The following is a 16101-nucleotide window of genomic DNA, read 5'->3' as shown; positions in this document are numbered from 1 at the left end:
TGAATGAAACGGCTCTTAGAGCCAGCTCTTTGAAATAAACGATGGGAAGGAGCCGTGTTTTTTTATTTTTTTATTTCTCTCACCCTCTCACTCTCTCACTTTGCTTCACTTCACACCACACAAGAGCCTTGTGTTTGCACCAAGCAGATGGAGGAGGGGCGTAAAGAAAATGAGTGACATGGAGAGAAGAAGCAAAATCTGGAACCAGAGTGTAGAGTCTGCAAGAAAAGGATATCATATAGAGTCGGCTCCACAAACAACCTGCACAGGCACCTGAGAACTGTCCACCCATCAGTGCAATGGGAAGATAAAACACAGTCAGTTGAGTGTGATATTAATGAAGGTGCCAGTGCATCTACGGATGATCTGATATCCTCGTGTTGGTGTTGTTCCCAGACCATCATGAAAATGTTGTTCCAGGTTCAACATTGCAAGTGACCAATCACATTGTTGTGACGTTATTCTTTTGGCGCCAAGCCATTCGTGCATTTATGAAATTCCAATGTTGCAAGGACAATATCAATTCTGCTTACTGTTTATTAAAGGGTTACGGTTAGGGTTAGGGTCAGGGTCCGTTGATCGGCGGACAGAGGCGGTTTCACGCAGCTTTAGTACAGTTTTTTGTTTTACACCGGTTTTTCCCGAAGTCGCAAAAGTATGACGTCACAACATTCTGATTGGTCACTTGCAATGTTGATCCTGGAACAACATTTATTATGATGATCTGGGAACAACACCAACACGAGGATATCAGATCAACCGTGCATCTACTGCTGCTGTTGCTGCTGCACCTACAGGATCATGCAGTATACCACCACAACCACCTAAACCAACCCAGAGCTCTATTAGACAGTTTTTGCATAAGTCTGTGACCCCAGCAAGACAGAACTCAATTGATAAAGACCTGGCAAAAATGATTGCACCTTCAAGAAGCCAGAGGAGCTATTCCTGAAGATGCATAAAGAAATTACAGAGGGGTTCCTCAGAGAGTTCAGTCTCTATAATGAAGAATAAAGATGCTTAAACCAAATATTGACCTTTAACCGTATGTACTGTAGTTCTGTGTATGTGTGAATTATTCCGTAAACACTGCACATATTCCTTTTTTTCTTGCAAATGATCAAAAAATTAGGGGTGGCTAACAACTTTTGCAAAGTTGTTATTTTTGGTTACTAAAACTTTAAAGTAAAATTCACTAAGATGTTTTAGACATATTTAAGTAATTCCTTCTTCTTTCAAATGTGTAGGTGTAGTTCATTTGCAGTGATTTGGATTTTTTATTTTTTTATTTTTGCTTAAATTCATGTCTTTTGCATTCACTGCTTTTACATGACAGTGCCGGCACAATTCTCCAGCAAACTGCGCAAATACACCAGTGAAGGCCTCCGTGTGCTTGCACTGGCTTATAAACAAGTAGATGTGGACTCTGATTTGAACAACATTGAACGGTGAGAACAGTTCAGCGATGTGAATAAGTTAATTTTCTCTTTCTTTTGCTTAAATAAGCTGCAACAGCTCTGGCTTTGTGTCCACAGAGAGGAAGTAGAAAAGGAAATGTATTTCCTTGGGTTCCTGATGATGAAGAACCTATTAAAGCCTGAGAGTGCAGGAGTCATTGACGTCCTGAGAAACGTAAACATTCGCAGTGTGATGGTCACTGGTGAGGAATTTTGTGAACGTCTCTTGGTGTAAAGCATGACGTTTCAGACACAATCACAGTTTCTCTGATCTTTGGTCTTTGACATAAATATCAAAATTAAATATTTCAGTGGATGATCATGAGGCTTTGTCTGTTTTGTCCTCATTCACACAGGAGACAACCTTATGACAGCTGTTAATGTCGCAAAAAGCTGTAAGATGGTGGGATCTGATGAAAATGTGATATTTGTCACAGCGACTGCCCACACTGACCAGGCTGCCCCCACCCTGAAATTCAGATTGGAAAACCAAGGAACCAATCCTGACCAGTGTCCAGCAGAGGTTATTACTCAGATTCTTATTCATGCAGCAGTCTAGTCTTCAGTCTGGATTGTACTCTATTACCGACAGGTGGTCTCTGTTCTGAGGTTAAAGTTAAACCAAAGTTAAAAAACATCCAACCATACATCATCACTGATATCATCCCAGGACATCTGTGTGTCTACACATATGAGAGCAAATGATTGCTCAATGCATCACTGGGTGATTGGAGCATTTTATACTAAACTAAACTCTTTCACTGTGACATGGATAACCATACAACCATGAGATGAATTTTTCAAATGTCAGGATAGAGTGTGGATACTGTCGCTGATGTTTCGTTTTTCCTCTCTGATCTGCGTCAGGGTCCTTTTGACTATCACTTGGCTATTGATGGCAAGTCGTTTGCTGCCCTCTGTGACCATTTCCCTGAATATCTCCCGAAGGTAAAGTGAGCTGTGTATTCTCTGTGAGAATAATGTGATTTTGGAAAACTAGAGGAATGAATGTAAGTCCACACCAGGTGAAAAAAAAGCTTTGCTTGAATTGTCATAATATTTGTAAAAATCTCCAAAAGTTGATTCTGTTCATCTGGACGTAGCGTTTTCAGTGCCAGAAACATTTCGTCACTCATCCAAGTGACTTCTTCAGTCTCAGCTGACTGCAGGTTTCCCCAAATCTTATAAACAGTACATTTGCATAATGACAGAAACCAGCTCACTGAAGGAACAATGGGCTGGGAGGTCAGTTCCTTCATCATAATCATTCAAATTCTCATGACCATTGATCAACAACCCCTGATCAAAGCTTATTGATCAATGGCCATGAGCAGTAGCGGTTTTTGATACGGGCGACATGGGCGGTTGCCCGGGGCGGCATCATGGTGGGGGGCGGCATCACGGGCATCGGCAAGCAAAGAAAAATTGCTCGTACTCATGCTGCCCCGACATCATGCCAGCGCATATCGGGAATGTCACAGGCATCGATCGGTTTTCTGCCGCACAATTGCTGGGAGTAAGGGCGCCCTCCGTTTGCGAGGTGCGCCTGCTGCTTGCGGCACAGGGAGGAGAGGGCAGGGCGGCAGGGGATTCTCTGGCTGGCTGGAGCAGCATCTAATAACCAAATTGCAAAATAGAAACAAAATAAAAACAAAACAACAAACACGAAAACACCGGACATTATGATACAGACTTATAATTTGCACCGATGTTTTTTCGAAACGTCAAAAGTGAGCACGAGAGCCCTCGGTGCACCTGCTCGCTGTTGAAGTCAAAGTAAACTTTATTGTCGTCTCCGGCACCAGAGGGAGTGTTCACCCGGGGCGCCAAACAGGCTAGGACCGCCACTGCCCATGAGTACCATTTACAGAGAGTTGGGGAATGGCTTCAATCACAGCATTGTAAGATGATGGCAGATGTACCCTTAGGCCCCATTCTTGATTCAGAGAGGGTCCTTCCCTTTTCACGTAAATTTGTAATTTTTTTTTTGTATTTGTAAAAATACAAAACTGGATCCCTGCTGACAGTGAACCTTACTAATGAGCTTACGACTTACCTGCTGTCACTACAGGTTTTGATGCGTGCCACAATATTTGCACGAATGGTCCCTGAGCAGAAAACCCAGCTAGTAAAGGAGCTACAGAACCTGGGGTGAGTGTTTTTTTTGTTTGTGTTTTTTTTTATTTCAGACACTAAACATGAAAGATGAACAAGAAAGGAGTAAGAAATAAAACACCAGGAGTATCCACAATCAGGTCCTCATTACTGTGAGGTTATGTGTTTGTTTGTGTGTGTGTGTGTGTGTGTGTGTGTGTGTGTGTGTGTGTGTGTGTGTGTGTGTGTGTGTGTGTGTGTGTGTGTCTGTATTAGTGATGTGTCAGTCACGAACGAGATGGCTCTTAGAGCCGGATGTTTGACATGAACGACGCGAGCCGGCTCCTTATCGCGGGCCGTTGGTTTTTTTACTTTCTCTCACCCTCTCTCTCGAACTTTTTTTCCGCTTCACTCCGCACACGAGCCTTGTGCTTTGCGCTGGGAAGAGGGGGGAGGGGAAGTAGTTACGCTTGCAGTAGCACAGGAACAGAGCGGATAGGGAGAGACAGAGAAAGAGAGCCAGGGACAACAATGTCACATTAGAAAGGTATAGCAATCATCCACAACTATTTTCAGTTGCGGATGATAAAGGATTCAGAAAGTTTATTCATGCAGGTCCATATGACAGAGAATATGCATCTTCTTTTTGTTTTCATATTTTAATTTATAGTTAATTGTGTTGTGGTTCGCAGTGTTTTGTATTCTTTCACTTTAAATTTGTTATAAATACACAAACAATACACATATGCTGTCAATTGTGTAATGTAAGTGATCTAGGTGATCTAGGTCTGCGGTCCCCAACCTTTTTTGTGCCACGGACCGGTTTGTGCCCGACAATATTTTCACGGACCGGCCTTTAAGGTGTCACGGATAAATACAACAAAATAAAACTAGTACCGGTACCGAAAAAAATAAGATTTATTCATAGCACATGTGAAAAGACCCAGGAAAACCGAGTTAAAGAAAAAAAACGATAACATAATAACGCTAAAAACCGATAAAAACCCTGAAAACCATACATTTCACACCCGAGTCTCACTCTCGCGGCCCGGTACCAAATGACTCACGGACCGGTACCGGTCCGTGGCCCGGGGGTTGGGGATTGCTGATCTAGGTAGTTCTGTTTTGGAAGTTCAGTTAATGCTAGAAATGTGTTTTGGAGTTTGTACGTGCTTTGGAATTTGTACGTGTTCTGTCTCTAGGGGCCACCGCATATAATATATTATTGTTAATTATAAATTAATTAAAGCAACAAAACAACCTGAAGAGCCGAAAGAGCCGTCTCTTTTTAGTGAGCTGAGCCAAAAGAGCCAATTCTCTAAAAAGAGCCAGAAATCCCATCACTAACATACACACTAGTGATGGGATTTCCGGCTCTTTTTAGGGAACCGGCTCTTTCGGCTTGGCTCACTAAAAAGAGACGACTCTTTCGGCTCCCAACCGGCTCTTCAGGTTGTTTTGTTGCTTTAATTAATTAATTATCAACAACAATATAAAATTATGCACAAAAGGAATAAGTAATGTAAAAAAAAAACGTGGTTTTCTTTATGTATGTTTATATATAAATATTTATAGGGGCCCCTAGAGACGGAACACATACAAACTCCAAAACACATTTCTAGCGTTAACTGAACTTCCAAAACAGAGCTACCTAGATCACTTAGATTACACAATCAAATTCATATGTCTATTGTTTTTGTATTATTACATAAACACTCATATATATATATATTCAAATGCTTAAAAAAAAAAAAGACTTCATTTACCTGTTACTACCACACACCCAATCCGATTGTTGGTACTTCCTGGCTTGTGTAGCCACTAGGTAACAAAAGCTCAACACGGCCCCGAGCATCCTGGAGCAAACACAAGGCTCTGTTTGCCATCTCTGCTCAGCGCAAACACAAGGGTGACTTGCAGCGTGAAACAAAACAAAGTGAAAGAGAGGGCAGGAGAAAGAAAAAAACAAACAAACCCACGGCTCCCAATAAGGAGCCAGCTCGCATCGTTCACTTCAAAGATCCGGCTCTAAGAGCCATTTCATTCGCGACCGACCCATCACTAGTGTATGTGGACAAAAAAAAACTGTTGATGTCCAAACTGACAGATTTTTTTTTATATAAGTGTTTAGTGAAAAATTCCAATTGCAGTTATATAACAGACATGGAATAAATGTGTAGACTCTCAGCTTCATTTGAAGGTATCCACATTCAAATTGGATGAAGGATTTAGGAGTTTCAGCTCCTTAGCATGCATAATTTCAATTCAGTTTTACTTATGCAGCATCAAATCACATCAACAGTCCCCTTAAGGCACTTGTCCCACCCTATTTTTAAAGTGACCAAAGGTCATTGGACAATTGACTTGAGGGAGTGTTCGCCCAGGGCGCCAAACAGGCTAGGACCACCACTGATAGCAAGAATTAAGTGTGGAGAAGGAGTGGTCCAATGATCCAATACCACATCATCTGTAAAACATGCCAGAGGCAGTTTTATGGCTTGGGTATGCATGGCTGCCAGTGGCACTAGGACACTAGTGTTTATTGATCCTGTGACACAGGACTGAAGCAGCTGAATGAATTCTGAGGTGTTCAGAGACATACTGTCTGCTCAAAACCAGCTAAATGCAGTCAAACTGATTGAATGGTGTTTGATAACATAGATGGACAATGACAAAACATACAGCCAACTCAACCCAGAAGTATATTTACGCAAAGAAGTGGAATATTCTTTAATGGGCAAGTCAGTCACCTGATCTTAGCCCATCTGAGCATTTCACTTGTTGAACACTAAACTTAGGACAGAAAGGCCCACAAACAGCAAGAGATTTAGCAACAGATTAGATCAGATTAGATTTGCAACAAAAGACATCAGATTCACATCTTGAAGAGAGGGGGATGAACTCTGCCATGTCAGGTGTGATAAAACAGGTGGGTGATATGGTAATAATAATAAAGGCCACCAATTGTTTTTACTATTGCAGATACCGTGTAGGCATGTGTGGGGATGGGGCCAATGACTGCGGGGCACTGAGAGCTGCTGATGTCGGGATTTCTCTGTCTGAAGCGGAAGCCTCAGTTGCTGCACCTTTTACTTCCAAAACTGAAAACATCACTTGTGTGCCTCAGCTTATCAGGTTAGAAACCAGAATGATTTAAAAGCCCAAACAACAATAAAATAAACAACCTAGCAAATAAGGTAACACTTTATCATATAGCCCACTACTAAGGGCATATTTATTAATAAAGGTAATTTAAACATTTTAAATCGCATGTAATATTTACCAAGAAATACTTAAAGGTATGTACACTAGCATCCAGACAGGTGTGGAAACACCTTTAAGGTATCGGTGTGAATGACTGAGAAGTCCTATCCACGAGTAGGGATGGGTACCGGTATCTGGTGCCATAATGGCACCGGTTCTGACATAAACGGTAGTAACCAGACCGAAAAGCAGCGCACATTAAGGTACTTTTTTTTTCCTGAGATGTCATACACTTTGGATACTAGCCAATCATTTTACCTTTCCAAAGATAGTAGGCGGGCCAAGGTACGTACGTTCTTTTAGAGCAGAGCTACAGATTAAAAATGCCCAAGGCGAAGTGGTCAAAAGTCTGGCTGTACTTAACAGCAAAATATGCAAACTCAGCAGCCTGCAACAAGTGCTTTAAGCTGATACTGTGATACTGTGCAAAGGAAGTAACACCTCGAATCTGATGAAACACCTGGCGACACATAGCGTTTTTTTAAAAGTCGAGATATGCACCGTATTTCACAGCTTGCTGCGAGACCTCACACCGAGCACATCTACTGCGGATATGGTGCCTGTTATCAGACCCGGAGTTAGCAACATCCTCCAAGAACCCGAAGAGGAGAGTCCTGGCCCCTAGCCCTGCCAGTGTAGCAGAAATGATGACAGATGATGATGGCAGCAGCAGCTGTTCTTCTCTGGGCATGTAGCTTAATGTTGTTCGTGTGTAATTTACATTGAGTAAGCTAACCACGTTATTAATTTGATGCATGTAAGGTGAACTAGTGAACACCGTCGTAGTTACATGCGGCTGTCTTCTTGTTTGATGGCAGGTACAACCTTCACCCTGGCCAAAAAGGCTAAAATGACCAAAGTAAAGTGGGAAACAGCTAAACATGAGAGTTTTTTGGACAAAGTTTGTGTTTTTCCATTGTTTAAGCACTGCTTCCAGCCAAGAATGATACCATATAGGCCCCATAGCTGCAGAAAAGGCTAACATTGTTATCTTTTTACAAAAACCAGCTGAACATGAGAGGTTTTTGGACAAGGTTTGTGTTCTCCATTCTTTAAGCACCGGCACCATTTCAAAAGTACCGGTTTGGCACCGGTATCGGATAAAACCTAAACGATAGCCATCCCTATCCATGAGTGGCAGTCTTGATCACAAATTGTGTAGACAAATGGAGACGCCTACTGAGGTTGGTAAGGGCTAGTTGCCTTCCTTCTGGGTCTCTTTTCAGAGTTGTGTACAGTCCTTTTTTCCCCCATGCTATCTCCACTCCACTCCTAACAGAGAGGAAAGAAAAGCTTCTGGACTTATTTAAGTTTCTAGAAGAAGTTTTACCTCTCATCTGAAAAGCTTCTTCAGTTCTAAGAGGAATTTGTGGAGAGTCCTAGATTTTAAGCCCTGTTTGGAGCACATGGGCTAAGGAGTAAAAGTGGGTGTCAGTCACTATCAGCAAGGTTTCAGGTGAAACCATTGAGAGACATTGCCCCATCCTGTCATCATGGGGCAATTTTATAGAAGTTCAGAGTTCATAGAAGGGGCCAGCAAAAATTTCAGGATGGGCCGAAATTACTTCTGACCAATGCATGTGGCTAGTTTCACCATACAAGAGGTGTCTTGACGCTGCCATTACCAACATGTAATGGCAGCTTTGTACAACGTAGTTAATACAGTTCAGTAGCGTGTTCAACTTTGTCCCTGTACTATTTCTCATTATCATATATAACTTATCTATGGACATCTATGGTTTGATTTCTTTACATGTGTGAATTGGACAGTTTGTGACCAACATTTGGTGATAATATCATGGCAATAACACCCTTTAGAAATATATTTACGTAGAAAATTAGTGATGTCTTTATTACATATTTTGCCCACTACATACATATATATAAAAATAAAAAAATTCCCTCTTACTCTGAGGGACGGTCTTTGTCATTCAAGCTCAGGTTCTCTACCCCAGACCTGAGAGCTTGATAGTCCTGCGCAGTATCTTAGCTGTTCCTAGGACTAAGCTCTTCTGGAAGGAGATCTCCAGTGCTGTTCCTGGGATCTGCTGGACCCATTCACCTAGCATGGAGCTCACTGCACTGAGTGCTCTGATTACCATGGGGACCGCTGTTACCTTCACCCTCCACATATTCTCAAGTTCTCTTCTCAGCTCTTGGTACTTCTCCAGCTTCGCATGTTCCTTTTTGCTGATGTTGCTTTCACTCAGCTTAGATCCGCTAGCCACTGAGCATCGTTGTTATGGGTTACCTCTTTCTCCAATATGCTTATATGTTATCTACTTATAATTAAAATAAATTTCCAACAACAGTGAAAAACAAAGTTTATCAGAACAGAATAAACTGTATTAAGTCCCTACTATACAGTATGTCAAATATAAAGTTGAATGACTAATAGGGCATCCATCATGCACATTAACAAAACAATTAACAAACAAACATTCCTTAACAAACAAAAAATAATCAATAATTTTTCCTGCTTATCCATTCAGAGAGGGCCGATGTTCTCTGGTCACCTCCTTCAGTCTTTTCAGATACATGTCTCTATACAGCCTGGTTCAGTTCTGCTCTGTCATCATCCTCTGCACGGTGAGTAGCAGGAAAGAAGAACATCATTCCTTCACATTTAACTTTTTCAACATTCATCTTTGATTTTTTTCATCTGAAATGCTTTAGTGTAAAGTTGCACTAACATGTTGTTACTTTGATTCATTTTTTAATCCAGATGTGCCCCCTATCTTCAGAGTGTTTTAATGCAAAATAAACCAAAATATTCTAGAATAAGCAACATTTGACTGTCTATTTTCTGCTGCTTATACACATTTAGGTCGCAGGGGTAGCAGCCTAAGCAGAGCAGCCACTGTCAGCCTCCCATGTTCCTCTTTCAGTTTTTCCAGGGGGATGTTGAGTCATTTCCCAGCTTTCTGAGAGCTATAATCTCTCAAGCTCTACAACAGAGCAGTTGCTCATTTACCTCCGTGACCTCATCCCCAGTGATAGACAAATTGCCTCCCTTATCCCTAGATTCTATTTGCATTACAGGTTTAATGCGTGAGTTACGAGATCCTCGATTTGAGCCCAAACAAAAGTCTTGTTTCACATCCTCACTGAACTCATATACCTGAATTTTTACTTCAGCCACTGTCAGAGTTGCAGTCCAACATGCCAGTACCCATCAGCTGCCTCTAGAGTTTAACCAAGCCCAATAAGAGTCCTTTTTCAGCTTGATTTAAATACATTTTATTTAACTTAAAGTCATTTATTTTATTTATATGGCTCCAAACCACAACAGCAGTCACCTCAAGGTTTATATTTTAAGTTTAAGACCCTAAATAATAGAGAGAAAACCCAAACAATCAGATGACCCCCTTTAACCCTTTATAACTGGTCAGAGCGGGCACGCTCCTTTTGCGTTTTGCTTAACTATTTTTAAATCCCTGTAGAACCGGAACCACGTAAGCTAGCGCAATCATTTTTTTGCATATGAAACCGGAGGAGTTGTACTTACATGTTAGCTTGTACCAGGTCACAGTCTCCTTCCACATATAGCTTTGCAAAAATTGCATAAAAAGCACTTGCAGCAGCAAAAACATTATATTTTTGCCGATCCAATCAGCTGTTCGTAACACTTCCTACGTTGGAATAAACGTCAGCGTGAACTATCGCATGTCTGGCATTACCTGTCCGAAACCGGAAGTGACGTCATTTTCGCGGGAAATGTAGTTTTTTACCATCAGGGTTTTAAAAGCCTACACTGGTGTTTTTTACAGTCATGTTTGACTTTATGCTTTTCTGTATAGTTTCTGGGATACTTAGAACTCAAATTGCACTGCTGGAAATAGTTTATTTTGATGCACATGCTGCTTTTTTTTGCAAATTCGCATTATAATATTTATTTTCGTTTTTCCTGCAGTATATAAAAATTGGTGTATCTCAAAAGTAAAACTATGAAGAAACTCAAAATAAATTTCCTGTTGTTGTAAACTATTTTGTGCAACTTTTTTGTATTTACAGTTTTGAGGGATAAACCTCTTAAATTTCTCTAACTAGAAATATATGTTAAAAAACAAAAAACCAAAACGATTTTCAATTTTTTCGTAGTTTATTGCACTTTTTTGCAATTTTTGTAGTTATTATGCACTTAATTCATACATATTATTAAACTTTGGGCTATAATGGTTGTATTGATTTATAGCAACTTGAAATGCTCCCAAAAATGCCACTACAGCATGTAAAAATATAAAGATAAGGTCTGGCGGAGCTGGTTCTATGGTAGGTCTTAAAGGGTTAAGCAAGCACTTGGTGAGAGTGGGAATGAAAAACTCCCTTTTTACAGGAAGAGACCTCTGGTAGAATCAAACTCTGGGAGGTGTGGCCATCTGCTGCAAGTGGAAGGTAGAAATTCAGGACAAAGACATGCTTAACAGCTCCCTTCATTTTTGGTGTCTACCATTTGGTTCGGGCATTACCGCCACTGCAGGCACCAACAAATTTGCAGCTACAGCTCTTTGTGGCAAACTGTGATTTACACAGAAGTCCAAAACAGAACACCACTCAAGTTTAGATCAGGCAGGCTGTTCCAATCACACCCCTCCAGCTCACGGAGTCATCAGATGGAGCATGATTAAGCAACTCACTCAGTGATGAAGGCTGGGTACTCTGAAGTGTTTGTTGCATAGGTGAAATAACAGTCAGAACCTGTTCCCTGACCCAAAGGCACAGGGAAACTTTTCCATCCACTGGGGAAAACCCCAGAGTACAACCAGCTAGCTGAGGAGAATACAGGTGTACCCATTCCTGCCTGCCGCCTCTCACCTAGAATTTAACTCACCAAAAGTGGAGCTTTGACTTCTTAGATACTCTGTAAGTGTCTAAGAAGTCAAAAAAAGTGCTGACTCAAAGAAGTGCAGATAAGGCTTGGCAGACACTGGTTGTCTTCAGCTGTTTCTTTCTGAACACCTGTATGGTGTTCATGTTGTTTATCCAGTAATGGTGCTCTATTCAGGTCCATACTGATTGCACTCAGTACAATCTTCCAACTTCGACAAATCAGTTTCTCAACAAATGCTGTTAATGTGTTCATTAGGTTAAGACGACTTTAGGTGATTTCCAATTCCTGTATTTTGACTTCATTCTCGTGACTCTGCTGGCCATTGTAATGGGGAGAGGAGGTCCAAGTGAGGAACTGCACACCTTCAGACCCCCAGCTAATCTGCTAAATTTACCGATCCTAGTCAGCCTGTTCATTCACACATGCATGATCATCCTTGGACAGGTGGCTGCTCTCCTCATCACCACTTCACAGAAATGGTCTGTAAACAGAAAAAGTCAGATTTTTGTTCATATTGTTGTTAAGAAATATTTTCATATTTCCTTCTTTGTTCACCAAACCATGAATAAAAATAAGTCACCCCTTTTGTTTTTAGGTATATTCCACTCAATTCAACTGTTTTTGAGACAGACAATCTGCCAAACATGGAGGACACCAGTGTGTTTGACCTGTCAGGTTTCCAGTACATCATCATGGCAGTGGTGGTGACGAAGGGCTACCCTCACAAAAAGCCAATCTGCCAAAATCGTGAGTCAGAAATATCTAGGGTTGGTTTGGTAAAAGGCTGTACATCAGTCACATGATGAAGGATGTGTCATCACAGTGAAGTCAGTGAATTTTCTCTCTGGTTTTCAGGGTTGTTCCTTCTTGTGCTGTTCAGCCAGCTCTGCCTGATGCTTTGGCTGGTTTTGCATCCGCTGCCTGCATTTTTCCTTCAGCTGTACGACATTTCCGATATGGTCTTTAAAGTGGTGCTAGTTGGTGTAGCTGCGATCAACTTTTTAATTTGTTTTCTTGTGGAGGTGAGTGACATAAACCATCAACTTCCCTCTTCGTGACATTGTTGGTTTACATCAGCATGGACAAAAAAAAGTTCAACCACAGTCTTCAGCTAAATGTGACTTACAGTTCTGGTCAGAAGTTTCCATCCTCTCAACATTTGGATGAATGTTATTGTAATTTGGGGTTTGTAATGATTGAATTGTTCTTGTTCCATTGTGGAATGATTGTACAGCATACATGTTTAATGACTTTAAAAAGCAAGTTTGGATTTAATTTGAAGAAGCGCTTTTGACCACTTTTCTTGGCATAATTAGTCGACTTCATTTAAATTGGTTGGTTTGACCTAACTATTAAGCATAGTCAGCAAAATTTTCAAGAGCATTGAGTTTGGAGGTTTGAGAAGTCCATTCTAGAAGATTAATATTTCCAAACAGCTGCAGATTACAAAATAATCAGTTCAAACGACTGTATGTAATAAAATGTTATTCAGATTTGTCACCACTTCGCTGAGGTCTGGAAAAAGACCCAAACTATCAGCCTCAGATCAGGGGAAATGAATTAGGATGTTTAGGAAGAACCAAGGAACCACCATGGCTCAAATCTGCCCTCAACTGGAAACTGCTGGAATACCTGTGTCATGGTCTAAAGTGAAGCCAGTTTTAAATCACCTTGGAATTTGAGTGTAAAACTAAAAAAGAAGCCTCTGATCTGTAATAAAAGCAGCTGCCCACATAGACGAGCCACATGTCTTCTGGAGAAAAGTTTGATGGTCAGATGAGACAAATATTGAACTGTCTGGTGACAATGACAAGAGGCATGTTTAGGTAAAGTTTAGGCTTCCAAACCTGTGAACACTACCAGCTGTCAAGCATGGTCCTGTTAGCAGCATGTTCTTGGCTCTTTTGCTGGCAGTGATACTGGTACACTGTGCAAAATGGTTGGAACAGTGAAGAAAGAGGACTATCTCTAAATTGTTCAACTTCACATATGAAAAGAATTGAAAAAAAAAGAGTGTTTGGACACTGCTAGCATAATGTACAGGTTTTTGATGGGGCTCCCACACAAACGCAAAGCAGGAGATGAAGCATCGCCAAATATGTTTCCAAACCAACTTCCTTCCAAGACAAAGACTAGAAAATATGGTGAAGCATATCTTTCCTTTGGCTTCACCTGCACAAGTGCCAAGGTAGGTCTCTGCGATAGAATAATTAGTTTCCCCTGAGTCTGGAGCACGCACTGGGCTGTCCAAATCACAGACAAACACTTTCCCACAGTTGTTTATGTTTTTGAACCCATTTTGCACAGAGAGCCGTTTTTGAAAAATGTATTGATAGCAATGTTGAATATTGTTACACAGAAAAAGAACAACTACACGTAAAATAATTACACTATGATGCCTCTACCTTTCTATATGGAGGGACAGTAACTGTGTGTGTATATGTAAGCGTGTAAAAACTGAAGATGGTAAGATTAACAGTATTTTGTCTCTATTTGCCATTGTAGAAATTCATCTCGTATAAACAATAACGTGGCACACACGCAACATGAAAAAAGGCACATACCTTTGACGTTGCGTGACGAACTCTGTATTCCTCGTCCACACATAAACGCAAGAACTGAGTTTTTAAAAAATCTCAGTTTTCGGTGATTTGAAATACCGTTTACGTGTGGATGAAAGGCCCAAACGCATAGAAACGGCTGCATTTTCAAAAATACCCGTGAAGGTGTGGATGTAAATGGCCTGTATTTGTATAGCACTTTTACTAGTCCCTAAGGACCCCAAAGCGCTTTACACATTCAGTCATCCACCCATTCACACACTGGTGATGGCAGCTACATTGTAGCCACAATGTAGCCTGGGGCGCACTGACAGAGGCAAGGCTGCCGGACACTGGCGCCACTCGGCCCTCTGACCACCACCAGTAGGCAACGGGTGAAGTGTCTTGCCCAAGGACACAACGACCGAGACTGTCCGAGCCAGGGGCTCGAACCGGCAACCGATCACCCCAACGTAGTGTAAAAGAGTTAATAGTTTCATTTCATTGCTACCTGTAATTTATTGCAGTTTACTTTTAGTTGTTTAATTGTTTACTAAATGTGTGCAAACCGCAATGTAGTTTGAAAACAAACCATGGGTGTGTGTTGTTGGAGGATGTGTTTGTGCTGCGGGGGGGTGTGAACATTTTTCTTGTAATACAAAGGAGGGCTCAGCAAACAAAGTTTGGGAACCACTGACTTAATGTATCTGATGCGCAGTTCACTTAGACATCTAAATAAATATTAATGGGAATGTATGTGTACTTTTAACCTTGTGTGGATCGGAGAGAAAATTCAAAATAAAATTAAACCTGTTTTTTTTTTAAGTTATTCAAGATGTATAGTGTACACTAATTCCACCCAGGAGAACAGTTCAAGGAAATAATTATAAGCCCCAAATTCCCTTGACTGTCTTGCCCATAATGCGTGAATAGGAATCTCTGACCACAGCTTTACTACAGTGGTTATTTTACAGAACTATTAATATTCTCCAGGCAAAACTTCTGCTCTAAAAAGCCCATGTTATCAGTGTCCATTTTCACTTGCATGTGTGGTGTATTCCTAGAAGCCCTGTTTTATCAGACTATTGTTATTTTTCCCCAGATACTGATAGACTGTGGCTGTTTAAACTGCTTTCGTCGATTGTGGAACAGAGGTCCATCCAAGAAACAGTATAAACGCCTCCTGCCTGACCTCAGATTTTGGCAGCCCCTTGATGAGAATGTGATAATCAGTGAAGCGGAAAACTGAATCCTGAACATTTGCAGGTTGTCCAGGCTTGATAAACTACTTCTCATAAAGAAAAAGTGGGGTGTTACCTGCATATACTTCCTAATACGCCACTAAGCGTGTTGTTTGCTGATGTTTGGAACTCGTGTAAGGCTTGTAACTATGAAGCAAATTAATGGGTTATTAAACTACACAGAGCCTCAAGTGACAGTTTTCTGTCTCTCTTTTTACCAGTCAGATCAACATGTTAATGCTGGTCAGCAGGTTCTGTTCAGAGTTTCAATTTAAATAAATCTGGATATGTTTCACTGATTTTTTTTTTTAACTTTTAGTCTTGTTTAAGTTAGATATGAATCTTAATGATATCATAAATGAATAACAACTGTGATGTTACAGCAGTTCAGTGATACCCACTGCTTTGATGTCCTTACCTCTGACATTTTATGTTTTTTCTGAGCTAGCTAATGAAGCATGGATATGTTCAACTTGTTTTGTAGTTACAGCCATCCGATCTTTACATACTATACATATACTGTTTTTATGGTTTCTTTTTTTTATTCCATTGACGATGGTTTATAACTGAAACATCTTCATCTTGTCCAAAACAATGAAGACATATATTCATCAGTGATGCTTGTACTCTGTTTTTTTTTTTTGTATTTTTGGGTTTTATTGTTATTCTCGTGT

At 40.7% G+C, this 16101-nt stretch overlaps 1 protein-coding gene across 1 annotated transcript in view; it reads left to right on the top strand.

Annotated features, from left to right (window-relative positions):
- The window catches only part of LOC143419712 (polyamine-transporting ATPase 13A2-like), a 43296-nt gene extending 27676 nt beyond the window's left edge, over positions 1-15620 (top strand). Inside the window, exons 19-29 of the mRNA XM_076887079.1 lie at positions 1337-1448; positions 1536-1660; positions 1814-2004; positions 2325-2405; positions 3529-3608; positions 6534-6686; positions 9308-9404; positions 11902-12125; positions 12242-12393; positions 12502-12668; positions 15289-15620. Of these exons, the coding sequence (XP_076743194.1) occupies positions 1337-1448; positions 1536-1660; positions 1814-2004; positions 2325-2405; positions 3529-3608; positions 6534-6686; positions 9308-9404; positions 11902-12125; positions 12242-12393; positions 12502-12668; positions 15289-15435 (1529 nt within the window). The 3' untranslated portion in view covers positions 15436-15620. The remainder of the gene's footprint in view (positions 1-1336; positions 1449-1535; positions 1661-1813; positions 2005-2324; positions 2406-3528; positions 3609-6533; positions 6687-9307; positions 9405-11901; positions 12126-12241; positions 12394-12501; positions 12669-15288) is intronic.
- Positions 15621-16101: the final 481 nt, after the last annotated feature.

The sequence above is a fragment of the Maylandia zebra genome, linkage group LG7 (genome assembly GCF_041146795.1).
Source record: "Maylandia zebra isolate NMK-2024a linkage group LG7, Mzebra_GT3a, whole genome shotgun sequence".
NCBI lineage: Eukaryota > Metazoa > Chordata > Actinopteri > Cichliformes > Cichlidae > Maylandia > Maylandia zebra.
The sequence above is the reverse complement of the archived record's forward strand: the minus strand, read 5'-3'. Positions and strand labels throughout refer to the sequence as shown.